This window comes from Alternaria dauci, chromosome 1 (genome assembly GCF_042100115.1).
Source record: "Alternaria dauci strain A2016 chromosome 1, whole genome shotgun sequence".
In the NCBI taxonomy this organism is placed as follows: Eukaryota; Fungi; Ascomycota; class Dothideomycetes; order Pleosporales; family Pleosporaceae; genus Alternaria; species Alternaria dauci.
The window spans coordinates 216,048-239,817 of record NC_091272.1 but is presented as its reverse complement, the minus strand read 5'-3'; the positions used below and the strand labels follow the sequence as shown (position 1 = coordinate 239,817).

The 23,770-nt window shown below is 53.4% G+C and overlaps 7 protein-coding genes across 7 annotated transcripts; 3 read left to right on the top strand and 4 right to left on the bottom strand.

The window, feature by feature from the left end:
• Positions 1-1,121: 1,121 nt before the first annotated feature.
• ACET3X_000057 (uncharacterized protein) lies at positions 1,122-2,617 on the bottom strand (the record flags this gene model as incomplete). The annotated part of the gene is made up of 3 exons (XM_069447877.1): positions 1,122-1,777; positions 1,824-2,239; positions 2,307-2,617. 3 exons carry the CDS (start codon positions 2,615-2,617, stop codon positions 1,122-1,124), a joined length of 1,383 nt encoding a protein of 460 aa, XP_069310299.1.
• A 1,734-nt stretch (positions 2,618-4,351) lies between these two features.
• On the top strand, positions 4,352-5,987 carry ACET3X_000056 (uncharacterized protein; the record flags this gene model as incomplete). The annotated part of the gene is made up of 2 exons (XM_069447866.1): positions 4,352-4,432; positions 4,485-5,987. The coding sequence occupies 2 exons, from the start codon at positions 4,352-4,354 to the stop codon at positions 5,985-5,987; spliced, it is 1,584 nt and encodes a 527-aa protein (XP_069310298.1).
• Positions 5,988-6,136: 149 nt separating this feature from the next.
• Positions 6,137-6,881, bottom strand: ACET3X_000055 (uncharacterized protein; the record flags this gene model as incomplete). The annotated part of the gene is made up of 4 exons (XM_069447855.1): positions 6,137-6,417; positions 6,477-6,682; positions 6,743-6,759; positions 6,810-6,881. 4 exons carry the CDS (start codon positions 6,879-6,881, stop codon positions 6,137-6,139), a joined length of 576 nt encoding a protein of 191 aa, XP_069310297.1.
• A 300-nt stretch (positions 6,882-7,181) lies between these two features.
• On the top strand, positions 7,182-11,700 carry ACET3X_000054 (uncharacterized protein; the record flags this gene model as incomplete). Its single annotated transcript, XM_069447844.1, has 3 exons — positions 7,182-7,575; positions 7,627-11,127; positions 11,207-11,700. The coding sequence occupies 3 exons, from the start codon at positions 7,182-7,184 to the stop codon at positions 11,698-11,700; spliced, it is 4,389 nt and encodes a 1,462-aa protein (XP_069310296.1).
• Positions 11,701-13,329: 1,629 nt separating this feature from the next.
• ACET3X_000053 (uncharacterized protein) lies at positions 13,330-18,098 on the bottom strand. Its single transcript, XM_069447833.1, has 6 exons — positions 15,364-18,098; positions 15,031-15,313; positions 14,795-14,982; positions 14,566-14,745; positions 14,049-14,515; positions 13,330-13,885 (listed from the first exon to the last, which is right to left on the bottom strand). The coding sequence occupies exons 1-6, from the start codon at positions 18,061-18,063 to the stop codon at positions 13,852-13,854; spliced, it is 3,852 nt and encodes a 1,283-aa protein (XP_069310295.1). The 5' UTR covers positions 18,064-18,098; the 3' UTR covers positions 13,330-13,851.
• Positions 18,099-18,417: 319 nt separating this feature from the next.
• Positions 18,418-19,435, bottom strand: ACET3X_000052 (uncharacterized protein). The gene is made up of 2 exons (XM_069447822.1): positions 19,098-19,435; positions 18,418-19,044 (listed from the first exon to the last, which is right to left on the bottom strand). Exons 1-2 carry the CDS (start codon positions 19,401-19,403, stop codon positions 18,544-18,546), a joined length of 807 nt encoding a protein of 268 aa, XP_069310294.1. The 5' UTR covers positions 19,404-19,435; the 3' UTR covers positions 18,418-18,543.
• Positions 19,436-19,770: 335 nt separating this feature from the next.
• ACET3X_000051 (uncharacterized protein) lies at positions 19,771-21,976 on the top strand (the record flags this gene model as incomplete). Its single annotated transcript, XM_069447811.1, has 7 exons — positions 19,771-19,995; positions 20,046-20,124; positions 20,170-20,288; positions 20,336-20,947; positions 20,998-21,150; positions 21,252-21,565; positions 21,622-21,976. The coding sequence occupies 7 exons, from the start codon at positions 19,771-19,773 to the stop codon at positions 21,974-21,976; spliced, it is 1,857 nt and encodes a 618-aa protein (XP_069310293.1).
• Positions 21,977-23,770: the final 1,794 nt, after the last annotated feature.

The window sequence follows — 23,770 nt, the reverse complement described above, 5'->3', positions numbered from 1 at the left end:
AGAAAGCATTCCGAGAGACATGGGGCATCATTCCGACTTCGGGTCGTCATACTGCATGTCCAAGTGATGGTAGGAGACGAGGTCACTCCCCCACCCAACTTGCTGTGAGGCTTCACCCGTCTCAGGACAGCTACCAGCCAATCGAGCCCGCCACATGTTCTGAAGATCTCGACAACGGCGCCTGGTAAACTTTGACTGCCACTGTACCATAATACTACGGAACTGCCTCTCGTAGACACACGCCCCGCTAGGTACAGCCGGGCTATGTAGGGTCTGCCCAGAACCGAGCCCTTCTCCAGATACTCAAAGAGGGACACAAAGGACGGGCACCTGGCCTATCAAACAAAGGTGTCGTTGCGCGTGGGTGTGAGGTGCCTGGTGTTGAGGTTAGATGGTCAGGATGGTTGAGGTTAGGTGGTGTGGCGTGGGAGCCAATGAGGAGCCGCGAGCGAGGGCGTGCACAATCCACTGACGGGAATGCAGGGACGGGGTCGCGCTTTTTCGAGAACGTGTGGGCATGGCGCGACGGGCGAGACATGGCTCGGCCTTGTTTCCTTACTGTACATGCAAGTCACTTTCGATTCTCTGGTGCGTCGAGGCGGCGATCCGGAGTATGTCGGCATTGGCGGGCTTTGGGCAATCGCATTAGCTAACATCTGGAGCGCTGGCTATCAATTGTCGTTGAGAGTCGAGGCCAGGAAGATGTTCGTCTTGAGTTGGGCTGCTATGCGGATGTCTGAGAGGATCATCATAAGCAGGAAGCAGACGGCAATGAGGCGCAGTCTGCTGGCGTAATGCTCCAGCACGCGGTGAATGTCATCCAGCCAGGTCCTGCAAATGTCAGCCTTGATATAGTCACGTTCTTTCCACCTGTTGGTCGTGACTTGTTGTGTCTGGAACTGATTCAGTCATGTTTAGTCCATGGTAGAAGTAGGCGTACTGTGTAAAGCCTCGCTCTCACCAAGTATGCTGTTCACGACAAACCGACCTACAGCCACGCTAGATGGTTGCGACCAACCTTGTTATTCGTAATCGTCATTCCGCCATGGTACTATGCTGAAGGTCTAAGTATTATTACAAGCCTCGCATTCGACTGCAAGCCACCACCATCCAACCACACCTTAGGCGTAGAAGTTGACCGTGTCCTTCTTCTTAGCCTGCACCTCAGCAATAGCATCGACATAATGCTCGTGGCTAATCTTCTGGTGGCCAGTCCGGAGAGCAATCATACCAGCCTCGACACACACAGCCTTGAGCTGCGCACCACCAAACTCATCCGTACTACGCGCCAACTCTTGCCAGTTGACGCCGTCGTCCACAGTCATCTTCCGCGAGTGGATGCGCATAATCTGTGCGCGAGCCTCCTCGTTGGGCAACGGGAACTCAATCTTCCTGTCCAGACGTCCAGAACGTAGCAGAGCGGGATCCAAGACGTCGACTCGGTTCGTCGCCGCAAGGACCTTGACACGGTCGTCGGACGCGAAACCGTCCAGCTGGTTCAGCAGCTCCAACATGGTTCGCTGGACTTCTCGGTCTCCGGACTTTTCGGAGTCGAATCGCTTTGTGCCGACGGCATCCAACTCGTCGATGAAGATGATTGAGGGCGCCTTTTCTTTTGCCAGCGCGAAGCAGTCACGGACCAACTTTGCACCGTCACCTATGAACATCTGTACGAGTTGTGGGCCGGCGAGCTTGAGGAACGTGGCGTCGGTTTGCGCGGCGCAGGCTCGAGCGAGGAGGGTCTTTCCAGTACCAGGAGGGCCGTACATCAGTGCACCTGTGATTGTTAGTTGTAGTCGCGATATGAGCGTAGGGCTACTCACCCTTTGGCGCCTTGATGCCAATCTTCTTGAAACGCTCAGCCTCCTTCATGGGCCAGACTACTGCCTCAACAAGCTCCTCGATCTGCTTGTCCAGACCTCCGACATCAGTGTACTTCTCAGTCGGCTTCTCGTCGACTTCCATGGCCTTCACACGGCTGTCGTACTCGGCAGGCAGTGTATCGAGGACGAGGTATGAGTCCTTGTTCACACCGATGAGGTCTCCGGGCTTGAGCTTCTCGTGGTCGACTAGTCCGATGAGGGGCAAGAAGATGGTCTGTCGCGTAGAGGTCTTGATGACGGCCGACTTGCCGACACGGGTGGCGTCTAGATCGATGTTTGCTCCCTCTTCGGCCGCCTCTTCGGTGACGTCCAGATCGAGAATCTCCACGACGTTTCCGACGAGATAGGGTAGTTGCCTGCGAGATGTAAGTTTGTTGTTCGAAACGCCGCGCGGGGCCGACAGCGGGCACATGGATGTCATACCTGTTGTTCTCGATCTTCTCCAAGTTATCCTTGATTTTCTCGTTCATAGAAGCCTTCTCGTGTGTGAGTCGCTGGTACTCGCTCTTCATGATGCGCATGTCGTTCTCCAGTAACCGCCTCCGTGCAATAATGTCTCGTGTGCTTGAGTTGAGAATCTCCTCGTCGAGCTGCTCCTCCTCTGGCTCCGCATCCTCCATCTCTGCATCGCCGTCGGCCTTCTTTCCCTGTTTGTCGCCGTCCTTCTTGTCATCGTCCTTCTTCTCTTCCTTCTCGTGGCGCTCAATGTCGTCGAGATCTTCGAGTGTAGACATGGTGGCGGTCTTATTTGGGTGGGTTTACGCGGGTGCGGTAGGGAGAGATGAACGAGCGCGTGCAAGAGTGATTCCGGAGAGTGACGCCGATAGCGAGGTTGTTGTTGTGCGGCGGTGATGTGGAGCTGGAGAGGCAGCTATGGATTACGAAGGCACGCACGGTGAGGCCAGAGCTTAGCCCGGATTGTCTTGGCATCTGTCACGCCGATCCGTCGCGAAACACGTAGCAGCGACGGGTGTACTCAACTCGCGTTGGTCTACACGGGCAGGTGGCTGATAGCTAGATCCGATATGTTAACGGATTAGGGGTCGATGTTGTGCTGCTCAGCAACTGAAGTGTGTGCGGCATCTTGCTCAGGACCTCGGGAGTAGTCGTTGCTGCGAACTGAAGAGATACCAACACTGATCATCGCCAGGTCTCTATCTATCTTAACAGATGATTTTCATTAACCTCATCTGCAGTTCCTAGGGTGGAGTGACTGTAGAGCACGCCGGTGAAGCACTTTGCTGACCTCACTACGCCTTCTATTGCGATATAATCCTACGTGCTTGTCCCAAATCAGTTCGGTCATCAAGTATCTGGATCAATCACCTTGGGAGGGGCGGAAAAAGCGGAGGGTAGGTGCTGCGTGCGTCGACAAGATGATTGTGTTGCTCGCCGTCGCGGTGCTCTTGCCCACCATCTTGCCCGCCCTCCTTGAGAGTAACTCGGGCCCACAACTAGGACCCGCATCATACCTCTCGTCCTTGAATCCAACATACAGAAATGATGATAGTGAAGTTCCATATAGCATTATTCCCGCTCATACGGTCATAAGATATTACAAAGACTTCTGTAGGTTAGGAATAGCGGAGGAACCAAGTCCGCACGACACAAAGGTGTAAACGGAAGGGCTACAGAGGCGGCTGCAAGGTTGCAAATTGGTATTTGCTTACCTGATGGGCAGGCGGACCTGTGGAAAAGGTTGGTATGAGGACCAGATCGCTGTTCGTCCTATCAGCCCTTCTATCGCCAGTTGCGATTCGAGAATGGTCGAATCTTCTTTGCTCGTGCGATGCGCCCTTCTGCGGACTACAATCAGGCTCATCTGCATCTCGTTTTGGTTCTATGAAACATTCAGTAATAAGGTGCTAGTGTTTTGTTGTTCGCAAACATTCGCTGAGAGCTCGAGCACTTGGTGTTCCTGATGTACATGACGTAGTTACTAGCAACGGAGAAGTGATCAATGTAGGCTATATATAACTGAACAGCCAAAATTCTCATTCAAATCGTTCTGGCACCTTGGCCTAATGGTAAGGCGTTGCTTTCCGGTGGCAAAGATTGTGGGTTCGAGTCCCACAGGTGTCGCTCCGTCTCTTTTTGCTTTTTTTGGTGCTCATAACGTCTCTTTTTGTCTCTTTTTGCCCTTTTCAGTGTTTTCGATCCCTGCTTTTCTTTCACTGGATCATACCCACCAAGTATATCGAAGAACAGCATCCTGTGTAGCTCCAAGATTTCCCCAAACGAGACGCTTCGTATTTGATTTGTAGTTCGAAAATATGGCCAAGGTCACGTGAGATGCCGGAGAGCATACCCATGCTAATTCTACTCCATCTCCGCCCGACGTCCGATCTGCATCACTAGTGCTCACGAGCCACCACGCTCTTATTGCATTTGATACTGGTGTGTCCAATCGTATTTTTTTCAAGCCACAAATTCAACCCCACCTTGTCACATACCTGAAGCTGGACGTCATGTTCTCGGCAAGAGCACTTCGGTGCGCTCAGATCCCAAATGTCGCCCGGCGTACTGTGTTCTACTCACCACAGATAAGGGTCAGTTTTAGCACGTTTTTGAAACCGACCACGAAGTTGATTAAACCACTAGACTGCAATTCGTCTGAATTCGTCATCTAGTGCTGGCGCGACTGTAGGTCAAGAGCAGAACACTCAAGTTGACGCACAACCCCCATCGGCCACTACCACGGCCCAAGAGCAGAGCACTCAAGATGTTGCAAATGACGAGTTTCCACAGCTAGACGAGGTTGAACCGATGAAGCCCCTGACACCCAACCTCGATAAGTACCTTGGTGTAGAGGAAGTGAACAAAGCCAAGGAATTAAGCAAGGAGACTCGTCGGCTAAGCTATGAGCTTAACCAGATTTATGGTCGCCAACGCATTCTCAGGAAGTTTGTGAAAGGTCCGTACAAAGTGCGAGTTGGAGCCAAGAAGAACGTGTCGTCCCGTCATCCCGAGTTCCACGAGGACAAGCTCTTTGTCGACGAGACAGAAATACCGAATATCTGGTTGCGGGATAACTGTCAATGCGGATCTTGTATGCACGAGACGACCAAGCAGCGACTTCTCGACACGTTCTCTATATCCGAGGATATCTTTATCAAATCACACTCTATCGAGGGTGAAGGAGAGGACACTATTTTCAAGATTGTGTGGAGCGACGGCCACGAAAGCGAATACCGGCACTCATTTCTGAGTGACTTACCCGAAGCCCCGGACATCAAAGCCGTTCAGCGCCAAGGACTCATCCCAATCGAACTCTGGGACTCTACAATCGCCTCGAGCCCACCAGTAGTGCGATGGCGCACTGTAATCAGCCAAGGTACCCACAGCGTCTTGAAGAAGCTCCGCAGATACGGATTCTGCTACATTGACGGCACACCGTTTCAAGACCCCATCGACACCAAGAACCTGCTAGAGCGAATTTCTTTTATCCGAGAAACGCATTACGGGGGCTTCTACGACTTCACCGCGGACCTAGCATCAAAGGACACGGCATACACCAACATTGCCCTCGAAGCCCACACAGACACTACCTACTTCTCCGAGCCCGCGGGCCTGCAAGCCTTCCACCTGCTCTCACACACGGGCGGCTCAGGCGGCGCGAGCCTGCTCGTCGACGGCTTCAAAGCTGCAGAAGAGTTGAGCGAAACGGACCGCAAAGCATACGATATCTTGTCCACGGTCAATGTGCATTCTCACGCAAGTGGCAACGAGGGGATAAGCATACAGCCCTACCGCGGTTTCCCGGTCCTGGAACATGACGATGCAACGGGCGATTTGCTACGCGTCCGTTGGAATTCGTCGGATAGAGCGTCCATTGAGCTGCCCATCGATGAGGTGGAGAAGTGGTATAATGCGGCGCGCAAATTCGATGCTATACTCAAGAAGAGGGAGAATGAGTACTGGGAACAGCTTGTGCCGGGGAGGGTTCTCATCTTTGATAACTGGAGGGTGCTGCATGGGCGGAGTAGTTTTACAGGGAGACGGAGGATTTGTGGGGCGTACATTAATAGGGATGATTGGATTAGCAAGTTCAAGATGCTGGAATTTGGCAGCGAGGAGGTGTTGAAGGGGCTGGCTGTGAATTAGATGTGAAGAAGGGAGGAAAGACTTGACAATGTAGAAATAGTGTACACTAGACATGTTTTCAGGAACTAGTAGTAGTGTGTCAAAACGTGCTGTCTGATTCATCAGAACTTATATACACCGTTCCTACCAAAGCCGACCACGCCTCGTCTCTACGAACCCCTCGCAGCCCGCTCCTGCTCGAGCTCCAACTCGGCCTGGCGGTAGTACTTTGCCGTGTCGACACCGTGGTAGGGGTGGTTGACAAAGTTTGGCCAGGCAAGCACATGGGCAAATGTGGCCGCGTAACGCGAGTTCCTGTGCGCAACACCCTGCATGTACTCTGTCATCTCCGTCGTTCCGTACAGCGGCTCGCCCTTTTTGACCTTGTCGACCATTTCCCGCATGTCCATTTCGACCTCGCGGCGGTTCTCGCGGGCGCCGTAGAAACGCACTAAAATGGCAACATGTTAGCAATCTAGTGCTGTGCTTGAGGAAATTGGTAGAACATACTGCATGACCGCGAGTAGGCGAAGAGAAAGGCTCCAGTGACACCGACGGCGCCGCTCAAGCGCATGACGGGCGCGAAACCGCCTTTGCCGACCATGGAGGGCGAGACTCGTTCCCAGTAGAGCATCAGCCCGGGACTCAGGGCGCCGAGCGCGGCACCGTAGGCCCAGTCTGAAGGGCGGGTATACCGCATGACTCGCTTAAAGTGTCTTCATCTAGAGTCAGCATGCGCGTCGTGTTGGATATCGCAGAGGGATGGGGGGGCGTACGGGTCATTGTCGATGAGCTGCCATGCATTAGCTACTGTCATCCAGATGTCAAGCGCAATTGACTCACAGGATACTCTCCAGTGGGGATCTTGTCCGGCACAACAGCCTGGTGCCTGACAGCGGCGTCCTGCGAAGACATGTTGGTGGCTGACTCTGTCGTCGTCGTCGTCTCTAACTGGGGCTGTATGTTCTTGTTCGCGAAGTGAGGTTCCGAACAGGCGGGCGGCAAGTGCCGCATGCGGGCATTGGCCCTGCCCTACCTTGGTGTGGGCTGCTCAGAGCTTCGGCGCGACGCCATTGCAACTACTTTTATTTCCTTGGCGCGTCACACTTCCACACCCGCAACGCACCCATTCCTCGGAAACACCGTCTTTTGCGAGACAACAATGCGCGCGGGCTCCTCTACGTGCGCACGACTACAACCCACCCGACCGCGAACATGGCTATGAAAGTCGACGACATGGAGGATGTCAAGCCAACCGGCCTGACCATGTCCAACGGCGCGTCCGATGCGCCCACCGATTCGTCAAGCATACACGCCCGCCCTACCGTCGCCGACTTGCACGGCGAGAACCATTTTGCGCAGGTGGCGCGCAAGAACTGGCTGGCTGCCAAGAAGACGCCCAAAGTGCGACCCGAGGTGGTCAAGAAAGAGCTGTGGGACGAGCTGGAGAATGCCGACTTTGCGTATTCGTCGCTCCTGATTCTGGAGAACCTGCAACTCCTGGAGCGATATTTGTGGCCGGGTTTCACAGAGGAGGCGTCGAATTACCATGTTCTGCTCGTGGCGCTCATGGTCAATGTCAAGAGGAGGGAGAATCTGACGTCCTGGGGTGAGTTTGGTGCGATTCCTGGTTGTCGATAGTACATGCTAACAGGCGCAGACCACTTTGCTAGCAAGCCCGCCGAGTTCTCCTCCTTCTTCCGCCGCATACTGTCCATGACCGTAGACCCGTCGCAACCGAGCAAGATCCGGACACAGCTTATATCCTTTGTCATTGGCGCTTTCCAGTCGCTGGACAGCGGTCTTGTGCGCAAAGAGTGTGCGCCCCTCGTCGGCATATCGATATGGCACAATCTCCATTCGGACGCCGTGCGCGAACAGTATTTTGAGGAGCACAGCATGTTGCGCAAGGCATGGAGAGCCGCGTCCAAGCGCTTCGATGCTGGCGATGAAGCGCTGCAGGCCAGGCTACGGTTCGAGCGGTCGTGGATTTATACGCTTTTGCTCGACTTCATCGACCGGCTATACAACAGCACTAGGGACGAGATGAGAGATAACATGACCTACTGCGAGCGCTTCATGGAGCTGCTGGTGGACCTGCAGAGTCAGCTGCCAACAAGGAGATATGTCAATACGCTGCTACGGGACATGAATATGCTGCCGGCTATCCGACTGTCGCCAATGTACACAGACGAGGACAATGGCCTCTTCCGGGACCTGTTCGACTTGCTCGGCCACTTCACCAACTTCCCCATCGAGGACCAGACAGGAAAGCAACTGTCCAAGCTGGAGTATGATCAGCAGCATTACGACGTTCTGGCAAAGTTGCAGCGGACGGGGTATGCCGCCTTCCAGGAGAAGCTTCAGTTGATGGCGCTGGCAAACTACAGCAGCATTGGAAACCGGGAAGAGTTGGACGGCCATCTGCGCACACTGAGCGATGCTGAGCTCGTAGAGCTTTGCTCCCTCATGGGCCTACGGACAGAGTACCCTGCTACCACGTACCTGGTGCGGGATCGAGCTTTCTACATGGAGACTCTGATTGCGCTTGTCGAACAGCGCCCTACCTTCAAGGACAGCGTTCGTGACATGCCAGTATTGCCGACCGAGAAGGTTCTCTACGAAACTACGTTCTTGCGAAACGAGTCTTACGACGGATCGAGACCGCTCGCTATACCTAAGCTGAACCTCCAGTATCTGACCATGGGCGACTTCTTGTGGAGATCCTTCATCCTGTACCGCGCGGAATCATTCTACGGTATCCGAAAGGACATGGAGGACGTGGTCAAGCGCGTGAAACCCAAGGGCGGAGGCGTCAACACCAAGTTTGGCGGTGTGTCCAAGATGTCACTGCCCATCATGAAGCCAGCCATCATCGACGTAGCACCGTCCAGGGTGGGCGAGGAGCACCCCGCGTACGTTCGTGCCGAGATTATATTAGATGTCAGTCGTCTGCAATACCCGGTACGAAGGGATTGGGAACAGCTCAGGCCGGACGACGTGGTCTTCCTACTTGCTGTCGAGGGTAAAGACGACGTGCCCATGCGCAACGGTCACCGCGAGGATATCACTACTGGGGAGCAGCTCGGCCTGCACCGGATGAGATGCGCTCAGGTGGTCCAAGTTTTGGACGACAAAGGAAGGCCGCTACGCGAATCAGCCCGTGACGATGGCTTCGGACCTCGTGTACGCCAAAGACGACTCCTCGTCAACATCGATGCGAAGCAGTACAAGATCGACATGGACCAAACTGCCGAAGGAAGGCCCAATGTTTACGAACACATCAACCTCATCGTCCGCCGGAAAGGACGAGAGAACAACTTCCTGCCTATCCTGGAGTCTATTAAGCGCCTGACACTCTCAGACATCCCAGCACCATCTTGGCTCCAAGAAGTGTTTCTAGGATACGGTGATCCTGCATCGGCAACCTACAAGCGCCTGCCTAATCGACTGAACAAGATAGACTTCCGCGACACCTTTCTCGACTGGCAGCACCTAATCGAGTCCATGCCCGGCAAATCCATCGAACCCCAAGAAGAAGCACAGACATCCTTTGGGCCTCCATACGTCGTGGAATACACCGCTGCATCCGAACCAAAACTCGCACCCCCTAAAGCGTCCAAAAAGCGGCGTCGCAACCAGGTCGAGGTAGCACAGCCTGTGCATGAGTCACTTCACGTGTCCTCGTACAAACCACCGAACATGGGGCCCTACCCTGCCGACGCACCAAAGACGAATACGGTCAGGTTCACGCCCAAACAGATTGAAGCCATCACTTCGGGGACGCAGCCTGGTCTCACGGTCGTGCTCGGACCCCCTGGTACCGGCAAGACGGACGTGGCGACCCAGATTATATCTAATCTATATCACAATTTCCCGGACCAGCGGACGCTGCTCGTTGCGCATAGCAATCAGGCGCTGAACCAGCTGTTCCAGAAGATTGTGGCGCTGGATATTGACGAACGACATTTGTTGCGGTTGGGTCATGGTGAAGAGGATCTGGAAACGGATGTGAGCTACAGCAAGCACGGGCGTGTGGAGTCGTTCCTCGAGAGAGGACAGTACTACCTTTCTGAAGTTGATCGCCTGGCGAAGAACTTTGGTGCGCCAGGTGCTCATGGTAGCTCATGCGAAACTGCAGACTACTTTAACCTTGTGTATGTGAAGCCAGCGTGGACACAGTACTGGGACGCTGTCACTTCCGGGGACGTGAGCGTCGAGCAGATTGTCACCGAGTTCCCGTTCAAGGACTACTTCTCCAACGCACCACAGCCTCTTTTCCCTCAGGCTGCGGACCGCGAGGAGATTCTTGAGATTGCACGGGGATGTTACCGCCATATCGAGAAGGTCTTTGCCGAGCTGGAAGACATTCGTCCTTTTGAGATTTTACGGAATCCGCGCGATAAAGCAAACTACTTGCTCATCAAAGAGGCTCGTATCATTGCCATGACGTCGACGCACGCCGCGATGCGCAGACAGGAAATCGCCAACTTGGGTTTCCACTACGACAACGTCATCATGGAGGAAGCGGCTCAGATCACCGAGATTGAAAACTTCATCCCGCTCGCGTTACAGAACCCGCGGGAGCAGGAGGACGGCATGAGGGAGTTGCCGCTGCAGCGCATAGTCCTTGTAGGCGACCACTTGCAGAACAGTCCCGTGATTCAGAACCTCGCTTTCCGCCAATACGCAAATCTAGAACAGAGCTTGTTCCAGCGACTGGTGCGCCTAGGCGTACCGACCATCATGCTCGACCAGCAAGGCCGCGCGCGTCCTTCCATCGCAGAACTATACAAGTGGCGCTACCCCGCGCTCACGAACCTCCCTTCCATCCTACAAAACCAGGATTTTACAACCGCGAATCCGGGCTTCAGATACGAGTACCAGTTCATCGACGTGGGCGACTACAAGGGCAAGGGTGAAGACCAGCCGACGCCGCACTGGATGATTAATCTGGGCGAAGCGGAGTATGCGGTTGCGTTGTTCATGTACATGCGGTTACTGGGGTATCCAGCGCACAAGATTAGTATTCTGACTACGTATGCGGGACAGAGGTCGTTGATTAATGATGTGCTGGGGCACAAGTGTAAAAATAATCCGTTGTTTGGGAGGCCGAGACATGTTAGTACGGTGGACAAGTATCAGGGTGAACAGAACGATTGTAAGTGTCTTCTCCCTCCATCCCCCGGTTTCTTGGAGAAAGCAAGTAGATGGAGAGATGCTAACGTACTATTGTGTAGATATCATCCTCTCCCTCGTACGCACCCGCGCCATCGGCTACCTCCGCGACATCCGCCGCCTCACCGTCGCCCTCTCGCGCGCAAGACTCGGTCTCTACGTCCTCGGCCGCCGCACCGTTTTCGAAAGCGTGTTTGAGCTCAAACCAGCGTTTGACGTCTTACTCCAGCGGCCCGATAAACTGGCGCTTGTGACTGATGAGATGTTTGGTGAGACAAGCCGGTCAATTGATCAAGAAGATGTTAGTGGTGCTGCGGTCATGCAGGATGTGGAGCATTTGGGGAAATATGTGTATGAGATGACGAAGGCGAAGGTCGAGGTTTTGAAGGCGAATGGTGGGCAGATGCCGACGAGGGAGGTGACGATGGGGGAGGCGGGTGGGGATGGGGGGAAGGTTGATGAGGTTGATGAGGAGGAGGAGGATGATAGGCCGGAGAATGTGTTGATTCCGGAAGAGGTGCCGGAGGAGTTTGGGGAGGATGAGGATGAGGATTAGGTGGTGGTTTGAGTGGGGTGGTGGTGGTTACTGATGGGGTGGTGGTGGTTACTGATGGGGTGGTGGTGGTTACTGATGGGGTGGTGGTGGTTACTGATGGGGTGCATTCAAAAGGCGTAATTTGTACATGTAGGTGCTTGCAGAAGTTTTTGGTTTGTTTATGAAGTAGAAGGAGGAGGGGGAGGAGGAGGAATGATAAGATTAAGATACCAGGATATTGATGCTAGTGTGGCATGCATGTTTCTACTCCTTGCTCTCTTTAGGGTGAATGTATTATTGGTGTGCAACGTTCTCATCACTGTTTATCTCCTTCATTTTTATTTTGGATATGGGTGCTCGGAGTGGACGCGCGAAACAGCAGCATGTTCTCTGGCGAAGGATATTCTGGTCTGTGGGATTTGAACATTCCCAGGAGACGACAACGACATTTGCACTGTTTGGGGTGCTTTTGAGAAGACATTGGCAGACACAACACATTTTGTGTTCTTGATATTATTTCCAGCGAGCAACGAGAAATCATAGGTCCAAGTTGTATCGTTTTCCGTACATGAAGACGGCATGCAGCAAGTGAATTCATGTTTTGGATATAAGACACTGGAAAGCAGACGCCAGCTAGGCATATCGCGTGATTTTGGGGAAAGATGGAACAAGCCAGGGCAGCATGAATAGAAGTCGATGAACTTTTGGAGTTTGAGGGAAGAAACTGGAATGAGGATATATCGTTCCATACAGGCTACTCCAAAAGTCTCTTGATTTGAAAGATGTTGGTAGATTTGAAAGATCGAGAAAGAAGAGCGAGAAGCAGTTCCAGAGGTACTTGGATAAACGCATCTGAGCCGAATGCTAGCCTAAGCCGAAATCGCTTGTATTGCGGGGTAGGAAGTTGGAAGGAGCGCAGGACGACAACATTATTTGGATTGTCCTAGATTTGGATTTGAGTCCGAAAACAAGAGAGGAGACTTTTCTCCATTCAATGAGTGGGATGGTATTTTTTTTTGGGGAGAACAACAAAGAGTTTGGATGTAGAAGAAGAGTATACAGTCGACTCGTGGATGTTTTTATACACGTCTTCAGTCCACAGCTAGCGCGGAACCTATCACACAATAGCAAGTATCGATACTCTTCGCAATGCTGAAGTAAACGCAACAGCTCTCAGTCCGGAAACATGGTACGTCGCTGTAGTCGTCTTTTGGACAAATGACATGATGATCTTGTCTAGCCAGTCGCAACGTCATCAGTTTGTGATACCACATTTTGAAACTAGAGGAATCTTCTCGAAGCCATAAGGGCCAGCGCCAGCGATTTTGGAGAAAGCAGAAGAACACCCAATCATACGATGTTTCTTTGTGTGTTTTTGGAGTCGAGAGTAGTAATATCAGAATCATGTCGGAAGCAACTTGAAGTTTCGACGCAGTGTGTTTTGTGCATCGTAATTTTGCTGTCCAAATGCATGGCAAGGCGGCAATGAAGTTTTTGAATTTCAGAATTAGGATGCCGAGAACTGCCTGTGTGGATGAAAACATGGACGCCTGTAGAGCAATTGTAAGGTTCCAGTCCACAAAAGAGGACCGGCACATGTACACATCCGCAAGAATTTGAGAAAAATACCGATAGTGTGTGTAATAAGAGGCGAGAATGAATCCAGAGAGGGAAAATAGCTTTTACACCCACAACCACCGTCGGTCAAACTGCTTACCAAACAACCCACACACATGTAATCATCAAAACACCACAATTTCTCAACGGCAACAAGATCGGTCCGCCGCAATGCATTACCCCACATGCATCCGGATCCGATAACGATAATGCAAGGTGCCCAATGTTCCCTAATGCTTACGGGCTTATGAGCTTATGCCACACGCCCAACACTCGGATCCGAAACTAAAAGACGGAGTCTGAAACCGATAAGCGAAAACAGCCGGGTCGATCCCAATGTCCAAGATGGTGGCGTGACTCGCGTCATGATCATCACCCTACCAACTTAAAAAAACCGCGAAGAGGGACCAGAAAAAAAAGTGTCTAGAGGGCCCCACATTCCTCCCGTTCAAAACTAAAAACTGCCATCTGAAACAACACCAACCCCACATTGCATCACCCCGAGAGCCAGGATACGCCTGTCGTCGCGGTTCTGGAACGAAATAGTCATGCCATTTACAGGTACAAGCTTGCGCAGTTACAAATGTCCCTGTTGTCAAACACACTTGTCAGTTTCCCATTTCACACAACACACAGATAATGCAACCCCGGCATATACCAGACCCAAGCCCCAGGCCCCAGGGATCAACCCAGCGACGCGGGCTTCGGGACAGGAGAGATGGGCAGAGAAACGAAAAATGGGTAGCACGTACCGTTTGATGAGTTCCTGGCACGTCCCCATTTTTTGGAACAGAGTCGGGTCACCAATAATCCGAGCCGCGTTCTTGACCTCGCGGCACGTCTCATCCAACCGCGTGATGACGCGGACAATTGTGCCTTCCATGACATCTGTCAGGTCAGTTATGCGATTGAATGACATGCCCCTCGCCCACTCATACACGACTTCGACCATGCCGAAGCGGGGCTTGCTGACAAAGTCGTTCGAGTCATCTGCCGAGAGGATGACCTGATGCAGGGTTTGGATCTTGTTGACCTTCTCAGAGATCTCAACGATTTTGGCGACTCCCCGTTCCAGATTTGCTGTTAGCGTAGGCTCTATGTCGGTCTTCTCTTGGAAGACAAAGGCTGACAGTAGCGCGACAATCTCCTCCGGTTCGTACTCGGCGAGGACGTTCTCTAACACGAGTTCGGTAAGGACCAGCTCGTCGGCCGAATGGATCTGAAAGCCGTCAGTGAATGGATGGGCCTGGTGGAGAGAGACAGGCATACCTCACAGGCTACCTTGCCCTTGAGCTCCACGCGCGAACCTTCGTCAATAAAGCCGAGATCCTTGAGGACGTGGATGCGCTGTTCGTAGTCAGGGAGTAGCTGTAAATTTTGATCTGACATGAGCTGGCGGAGGGCAAGGATATTCTCCTTGATCAGCCACTGATCATGCTCTTGGGCGAACTGCGACGGTTAGCTGGGGTTGGGGAGGCAGCTAGACGCGAACACGTACGTGTTTCAAGAAGTTCGGACACTTCAGGCACTCTTTGCTAACCGCATTCTGGCCCTCCTTCATGCGGGCTTCCGCGAGTTCGCGAAATTTGAGGCTCTTGATCTTACTATAGTCGTACTCATCCCAGTCTTCATAGTCCCAAGATCCACACAAGGGCAGGAACTGATCTTGCGCCAGCTTCAAGGCATCTGGCGGGTCTGTTAGCGCCGGAATCATACCGTGGCGCACGGACTTACCCTTGGATATCTTCCGACCCAGGTTCTGAACAGAATCAGGAACATCGATGATGGTCTTGGTAAAGCACTCGACATCGTTCAAGGGCACGTAGGCTGCCTTGAGGATCAGATCCTTGGGGTTATTTGGTAACTTGCGGAACCACTTCGCAAAAGGACCGACATATGGCAAAAGGTCGTCCGGCTTGCGATCTTGGTGTTGTGCCACCTCCAAGACTTTGACCGTAGGCTCATTACCTTTGCTTGTACCGTCTTGCATCAGCATACCGGCGGTGCGTTTATTATCCTAGTTCGGTTAGTAATGACTCGCTTCAGCAGCAGTAATCAGCGACATACCTTTTTATAGACAATTAGTCTATTCTTGGCCAGGGCGCGCCGTCCGATAGGGTTTATGAGTAGACTCAGATGCATCTCGTTGGTAAGTCGCTTGTAGTCTTCACAAGACTGATGGCAGGCTTCTAGATCGATGTCGCAGATATCACAAGGTTCGCGCTTGATCTTTTCCAGCTCAGCTTCCGAGACCTTAACTTTGCCTTGATGTTCAGGAAGTAGCGCTTGGGTGGCGTTCTCACTGAAACTTCGCTTAATCATCTCTTCAATCTTCAGAGCTTCTACACGTAAAAGGTTGAGCATCATGTTGTACGTCAGACGGAACTGTGACCTGAGCTTAGTAGGCTCACCCAACATCATCTGACGGAGTCTCGCCGCTGGTGGTGCCTCATCTGCTCCGGGCGCACATATGATTACAGTACCGACGGTGTCAAGTCCACGTCGTCCCGCGCGACCAGCCATCTGGGTGTACTCGCCGGGAAGCAGGTCGCGAAACTCCCGTCCGTCGTGTTTGCGGAAACCGGAGAACACGACGGTCCTGGTGGGCAAGTTGAGACCCATGGCGAAAGTCTCCGTGGCAAACAGGACCTTGACAAGTGTCTTGGCGAAGAGAATCTCTACGACCTCCTTGACGATGGGCAGCATGCCACCGTGGTGGACAGCAATACCTCGGCTGAGCAGCTCTCGCAGACGCTTAATTTGAGGAAGATCACGGTCTTCCTTGCTCAGCCTAGCTAGCGACTTCTCGATGGTCATGTGTATCGCGCTCTTCTCTGCAGCGTTGCAGTAGTCGATGTTTGAAAGTGCCTCGGCATTCTCCTCGCAGCGCTTCTTGGAGAAGACGAATATGCAAGCCGGCAACAGGTCTTTGCTTCGGAGATGCTGTATAAGGTGGACCCAGATGTTTCGATCTTGCGCGGCTGTTGTTCGGCCTCCACCACGACCGGTCCTGGCGATGTTACCACGGCCCCTGGCCGCCGGTGGTCCCCCGCCTCGAGGCCCACCGCGACCGCCACCTTGTTGGCCTCTTCCACGTTGATTCTGGCCTCCCCGAGCGGGTGGTCCTCCTCGACCACCACCACCTCCTCTTCCAGCTTGGGCGGCATTCGCGGGGGCTTCCTTGATCTTGTCTTTTCCGGACAATACATCGTTTGCAGCTTTCCAGCCGTTATCGATGAATTTCTTGTCTGCCGTAACGATCTTGTAGATATCTTTTCCAGCCCACAGATAATGCTCGAGGGGAATGGGACGTTTCGGGGTAGAGATGACGTAGATATCCTTCTTTTTTGTGCGGCCAACCCATGATGCAAACTCGTACGTGTTGGGGACAGTGGCGGACAGGAGGATGAGAGTCACATGCTCTGGCAGCATGATGATGACCTCCTCCCAGACGACACCTCGCTCCAGATCGTTGACGTAGTGTACTTCATCGAATATGACAAACTCTACATCTCGGATAAGATCCGCTCCTCGGTACAACATACTTCGGAGAATCTCGGTAGTCATAATGAGACAGCTAGCTTCGGGTCTTATCTGCACATCTCCAGTAAGAATGCCAACATCATCGAATGTCTGGCGGAAATCGCGGAACTTTTGGTTACTCAAAGCTTTGATCGGGGATGTGTAGATGGCTTTCGTCATGTGCTTCGCAGCAAGTGCGATCGCGTACTCTGCAACTACTGTCTTGCCAGCGGACGTGTGTGCGGCTACGAACACTGAATCACCGTTCTCCAGATGGTACACTGCTTCTTTCTGGAAAGTATCGAGCTCAAAGGGCCACTCGCGCGCCATATCCGGAACGAGTTCCTTGAAGTTGGTGATGTCGCGGTCAATGTCAACCATGTGAGCCCACTCTCTTCCACCTTTCCTTGCAGAACTCATAGCAAGCGGGCCGTGAGGGGCCAATGCAGGGAACTCTACTGGTAACAAGGCGTCGATCTCGTCGTCTCCAGGTTGATCTTCGTCTGGCTCTTCGCCGTTCGCGGCGGTCTTCTCGGTGGTCTCTTCGTCATCGGCCTCCGTATCCTTGGGGGCTGCACCCGCCTCTGCCAATGTGTCTTCAACCTCTTGCGCAGCCTTGGCATCTGTGGTTGGCTTTTTCTGGAAGTCGAGCCCGCGAGTAAATCCGGGCGGTATCTCGAGCAAGCCTCCTTCAGCACTGAAGTTGATGACTCTGTCAAGGCCACCGGCCCGTTTCCCATTTGCATCCTCTTGCTGTTGAATTGCCTCATCTTCGATAGCAGCTACCGCCTCCACTCCATCAAGACCGCCAGGCGCGAAAGGAAAGAAGCCGGCTGCTCCACGTACGAACTCGGCCCTGTTGGCAGGCTTCCTGAGAAGAGATGTCGAGTTCTTGGCTGTTGCCGAGTTTGCTGGAACCGTGACTTCTTTGTATCCCGTGACGCGGCCCTCTAGCCCCTCGCGCGTGAACCGGATGATGGTTCGGGTCTGGGTTGGGGCGATCTGGAACAGGCTGCGATAATTGGTGGGCGCATCCCAGCGCTGCTGAAGCTGGTTCAGCCACTGCGTGTTGAAAGACTTTGAGGGCGTCAGGAATTGTTGCTCTAGTTCCTTTTTGATGACATGTTTGGTTTTGCGTTGTCGCTTCGGTGGCCGTTGTTCGCCAGCTATGGAGTCTATGCCATCTTCGTCGAGGCTACTGCTGTGCAGCCGCAGCTTTTCCAATTCTCCAGACAAGGCCTCCATATTCGTGGGTTGAGTACGAATCTGGCAGAGTGATATGCCTGTGCAGATGCGGGATTGTGGCGCGCCCAGGAAGAAAATGAATGACGTTGTTTGTCTGAGACGCCAAGCCACATCGGGAGGACCCACTTCCCCCGCCATACGCAGGTAGCAGGGTGACAGCATCCGATGCTTACGTCGTGTGCGATCAACAGTCTCGTACCTGCATACGTATTACGAGGAACATGGATCTTATCACAATCTGAATCGCTCCGAGACATTATGAGACAGCCGAACCCGAGGAACGCTGGTTTGTAGATCTCACCAGCACATGGCCCGCAGATGGAGCATATCAAAGTACGCAAGGAGTGTATTGTAGCCAGTTGCAACGCACATAGTTGGCCATTGGAACGTCGTGAGCTTACGCAATCGCGTTTCCTGTGAATGATCCCCCAACGCCGCGCTATGAGTATCCAAAATCAGAATGCTACACTGTGCAGCTGTTCAATCCCACAAGTCGTCCATGTCTGCCATTGCTTCCATCTCGTCCGCAAAAGGGTCGTCTTGTGTGGGCGCTGGCCGTGTTGGGAGTGTCTTTGGTGCGGTGTTACTAGGTTGCTCGCTTTCAGCCAACAAAGCATCTAATTCGTCGTCATCAGGGTCACCGCTTGCTGCTGGGTCCACCGTAGCATCTGCTGAGTTGGGTGTAGGGCCCTCCCGTTCTTCCTGCCGGCTCGAGTCTTCTTGTCCGCCGTTCTCTACGCCCTCCATCTCCTCGGTGTTTTGTTGTGGAGTCTTCTCGCGGGCAGCATCGTCTTCGTCCTCTTCTTGTCCTGTGTTGCGACGTGGTTTGCCTTCGTCAATCCAGTCTTTCCGCATCATCTGCATGCGCTTTGTATGTCCGACCTTCTCGATGATGGCTAGGGCGTCTGCGAACTTGGCGCGGGGGTAGAGGTCGTCGAGCCACAGTTGGTACATGTTCAGCATGCGAGCAATGTCGCCATACTGCGAGGGAGTTAGTCTGATGTCGCATGTTCCGGCAGCATGAACAACCATACCTCATGACCTTTGCCTTTGAAGCGAAGGCGCTCTTTTGCGATCTTGCGTAGGCGGGGAATACCGGGATCAGACAGCAGCCTCTGGTCGTCGAGCTTCGGGATAGGGATGCGCTTCTTCGTGATGACAATCTCTTCATCGACGCCGAGTGCGCCAGCGCTGTCGCTTTTGTTGTTCTTTCGGTACTGCGGCTGCGCTGGGTTCTCCGTCGACCGGATTGGGTCTTCGGGATTCGTGACATCTTTGAGGATTTCGTCGAGATCGTCGTCAGAGTCGTGAGCGCGCATTTGTAGGCTGGTGTCTGCCATTGTGAATATCGTGGGCCTTGGCAACGGGTATTGAGGGAATCGTGAATCCCAAAGTGTTGAGCGCGACGCGTTCGACGCGTTCAGCCACAAGCACGGACACCACTTGCACTTGCCGCTTGTGGCGCAACTTTAGCTCTGTCAGACAAGGGTCCAGCTCGACTTTCCAAAGCAGCTTCTGTATTCAATCACCGCCTTTTCTACCCAGATATACACTACACCAGCTATCGCCTCGCCGACTCATTCTGCTCTCGCGATTACAAATACGTGGTCTGGAGTTTCCGTTTCGCGACCGTAGTGGTGCTATTTCCTTTGCGCCAACGGGTCGTGAGCTCGTGATCGAAGCCCAACACGCGCCAAATCCCGTAAAATGTCGACGTCCAACGTGCTTCCTCCCGACGCGGTAGCTCCAAGACTGGACTACTTGTTGCGACGAGCCCGTGACGTCAAGCAAAGTACGGCGATTGATCCTCCCCTCCACGTTTCCGAACTTGTGCCGGAAAACGAGCCTCTTCTCGGTGAGATTGAAGGAGGAAAGGAAGTGCGGACGCTTGCTGTGGAGAGTGCAGCCAAGAGTGTTTTCTATGCCAACCTTGTCAGTTGCTGTGCTGTCGTCCCAAATCCACCATTCGCTTACATGATTAGGGTTCTACTCGGATAGAGGAGCCGGCCTTTGTAACTGTTTGGAATCTACTGGATATTCTGCAGTATTGCGGAGATCGAGGTATGTTGTTCACCAGCCTGGCCAGGTCTTGACTGACACGACTAGATCTCTGCTCTCCGCAACTCGTCCTACTGCTCATTGAAGAGTTGCTTGACAGCCAGTCAATCTCAGGATGCCGCGTGGTATTCAACTTTCTCGAGTCGCGGCGAGAAAGTATCATCGCAGTATGTCGTCCCTGCCGATTTCCTTCGCCATGCTCACCTCGTTCCAGATCAACTCCAAGAACAAGGACCTTGTTATCTTGCGATTATGTAATGAGCTGCTCCGCCGGCTGTCTCGCGCGGAAGATCCAGTCTTCTGTGGGCGTGTCTACATATTCATGTTCCAGAGCTTTCCTTTGGGCGACAAGAGTTCGGTAAACCTGCGGGGAAACTTCCACGTCGAGAACGTAACGACATTCGAGGACTTTCTCAAGGAATCGAAACCGGAAGACGACTCTATGCAAATCGATGTTGACGAGTCTGCTCCTACTGCAAAGGAAGATTCAAAGTCAGAGGAGCCGGCCGTCCAATCTGGGGACATTGACAAAAGCAAAGATGCGAAACCTACCACGCTTGACACCGAAACTCTCTACCCCGTGTTCTGGTCTCTACAGCACTCCTTCTCAAATCCTCCACGGCTTTTCGAAGAGGACAATTTCAAGCAATTTCAGAAGAGCCTGGAGGCGACGCTAGCCAAGTTCAGGGAGGTGCCGAAAGTCATACAGGCCGGAGATGCAGAGCGAAAGAAAGGACCAAAATCACGCGAAGGCGACGACTACGATGCATTCGCCAACTCCTTTAATCCCAAGTATCTTACGAGCCGTGACCTGTTCAAGCTTGAGGTACGCAAGATTGCCACTATCAAACCTGCGCTATGACTGACAATTTGCAGCTGAGCGATCTCGCCTTCCAACGGCACATCCTTGTCCAAGCACTGATACTCATCGACTTCCTGTTGACCCTGACCGAGGGGTCCAAGAGCAAGCCATTCTACCAGAATGCGCAGAAAGCGATGCAGTACAATTTCACACTCCGCGAGGAAGACGTAAGTCCCCATCATTTGCCCCATTCTCCTGCCTCAGTCACGCTCTCATGCTCGCTTCGCCATCCACGATCATCATCTTCTCGGCTGACCACAAAGCACAGACCGAGTGGGCATTGGGCATCAAGACCGCCATCGCAAATTACCTGCAGGAAGGCCCAGATGGCAAATTCTACTACCGGATGGTGGATACCGTGCTCTCCCGCGACAAAAACTGGGTACGATGGAAGATGGAGAACTGCCAGCCGTTCACGCGAGATAGAGTGCCCCCAGGAGAATTCCAACAGGCCAAAAATGGGGCACTGAAGGCGGTTGTGAGTAAGAAAGCCTCAAAGCCCATGGGGGTACCTAGTACTTTGAACTTTCTCCACAACAACGAAGCGGAGAAGGGTCTCTCTCAGCTACGACAACGTGACAGGTATGTGCTCCGCTCGTCCGACCAAGACGCCATTTCCGGCTCTGACATCAGGTCAGGTTCAATGTGCCAAATGCAGAGTCATATGCAAAAAAGGTCAAGATGACCGACTTGGATCTGGAAATGGCTGACACAGAGGAGGAGAAGCGGCAAGCGGGGGAGAAAAAATCTAGCTACGTCTGGCGAGGACTTCGCCTTGCGTCGAAGACGCAGCTAAGCTCCTTTGATAGGATCGAGCATGGCAAAGGGCTGGAGGCTCTTCAGCCGGCCGCCTCTTCCATTGAGGCGACGGGTGTTGACGCTGCACCCACTACTTCGGATGAGCAGGCGGTAATTCCGCAGGACGAGCATCAGAGCGTCGAGGAGCAGCGGCCCGATCAGCGCAGTCAAGTGACTGCGGAACCAGCGGCGTAGTAGCAGTGACAGGGGCAGCTTGTCGCCTGCACCAGCTAGGTGTGAATTGTCGATGGCCCTGAGGCACATGTGAGCTTTTCCTCATGGGTTAACGTGCAGTATGGGGAGCATTGTGGCGCTTTCCCATCGAAGTCATCTATGCAAGCGAAGAGAACATGGGGTTTCTCGTCCCCGAGCCACTCGCAGCGTATCGATAGATCGGAGGGCCATCCACAGTCTGAGCGACCGTACATCCGGTCGCCAACGGCGCACCTCAATTTGCAACGCCACGCGTGGACGTCGGAAGGCTGGGTTGCGGCGCAAGGCAGGGCTGTGGAGATGAAAGGTTCCACCTGGGTGAATAAAAGTCTTCACAATATAGCATCGCGTGGGCATGTACACCATTTCCGGGTCGCATTCTGATGTAACGATAACGATGGCGGCGAGGGCTCTGGCTCTGGTCCCTGGTAAGCAGCATCGTCGTCATGCTTCCAGGCCTTTTGACAGGAAATGTTGTGGCCTCAGACGTGCCGTGGTGCGCCGGGGGGTGGGGCCATGTTCAGGCTCATTCAGTGTGTTGTCAGCACAAAATCCACCTACGTGGGAGATGCTGCATCATTCCGAAATGAAGGGACCTGTACTACCTGACACCACCGTTCAGTGCAGTCCGAGGCTGTTTCCAAGGTTCTCTGCGGTGGGACCACCTCATCGTGTCATGACAAGTTGCGAACGACGGCAAGGACACACAGGCCCAGACTGCTGACATCGGATCGTAATCATACTCAATGCATTATGTTCACGAGATGGACCGAAGCATGATGAAAAGAGACAGGCATGTTCTGCCGACACTGGACAGGCACCCATGCGCTCATCAAACCCACAGACGTGTTGCATCCCCCACCAATGACCCGCCAGAATATCCGCGGTCTCGCTATCGCTTGCTCCTGTCATTTCCACAGGCCGTCCTCATCCGCCCTCTGGGCGGTCTTGGCGTTGTTTTGGAAATCGACCACGACGACGCCCTGTTCGGCATTGCGTTTTGGAGATTGCGTAAGGTTGGCGTTTTGGAGGGGAGACTGTGCTTTTGTTCGTTGCGAAACGTGCCAAACGCTGGCGGTTACCCGCGTGCTTCACAGCCGGGACAGCAAGAAAAAAAAAAGAAACAACGACAAGAAACCTCCGGCCAGTTCAGGCGAGTGCGCGAACGGCGCGAGGCGGCTGTACATCATTCGCCAGCCGACACACCACTCATGACGGGCTCAGCGCGCGGTATCGGCTAGAAGTTCATCTGCTTTGGACACGGGCAATGTCGATCACCACGGTACGGCGTAGCATGGGGTGGCTTGCGCATCGCCCAATTTTTCCCTGCAGTGCGGCCAAGAGGACAGCGTCGTTGCAGCCTCGTCTTCGATGGGCATTCGCGGCGCTCCAGGACAGTTTCAGCGCGCCTGCTTGGACAGCGCTCGCATTTCCAAACACGTTTACGATAATTCACCGCTGTCACCCAACTACCGACAGCCCACCAGTGTTGCACACGGTCGCACTACAGCGAGAACAGGCTTCGAGAAACAGCGCCTTTTTCAGCATTTTCCCGGCGCGGGCCGAGCTTTTGGCCGTTAGATCGTTGTCGAGCCCAGCCAGATCTGTTGCTCATTGGCGACCCCCCGCTGCCCATTGGCGACGGCGTCATTGCTAGGCGCTCGACTACTCACCACACTTGATCAAGCAGGTGTGTGCAGCAGGCACCACGCAAGCAGCTAGACGCGGTTCCTTGGTTGCCGGCAAGCATCATGGGTCACGGCTGAAGGCGACCAA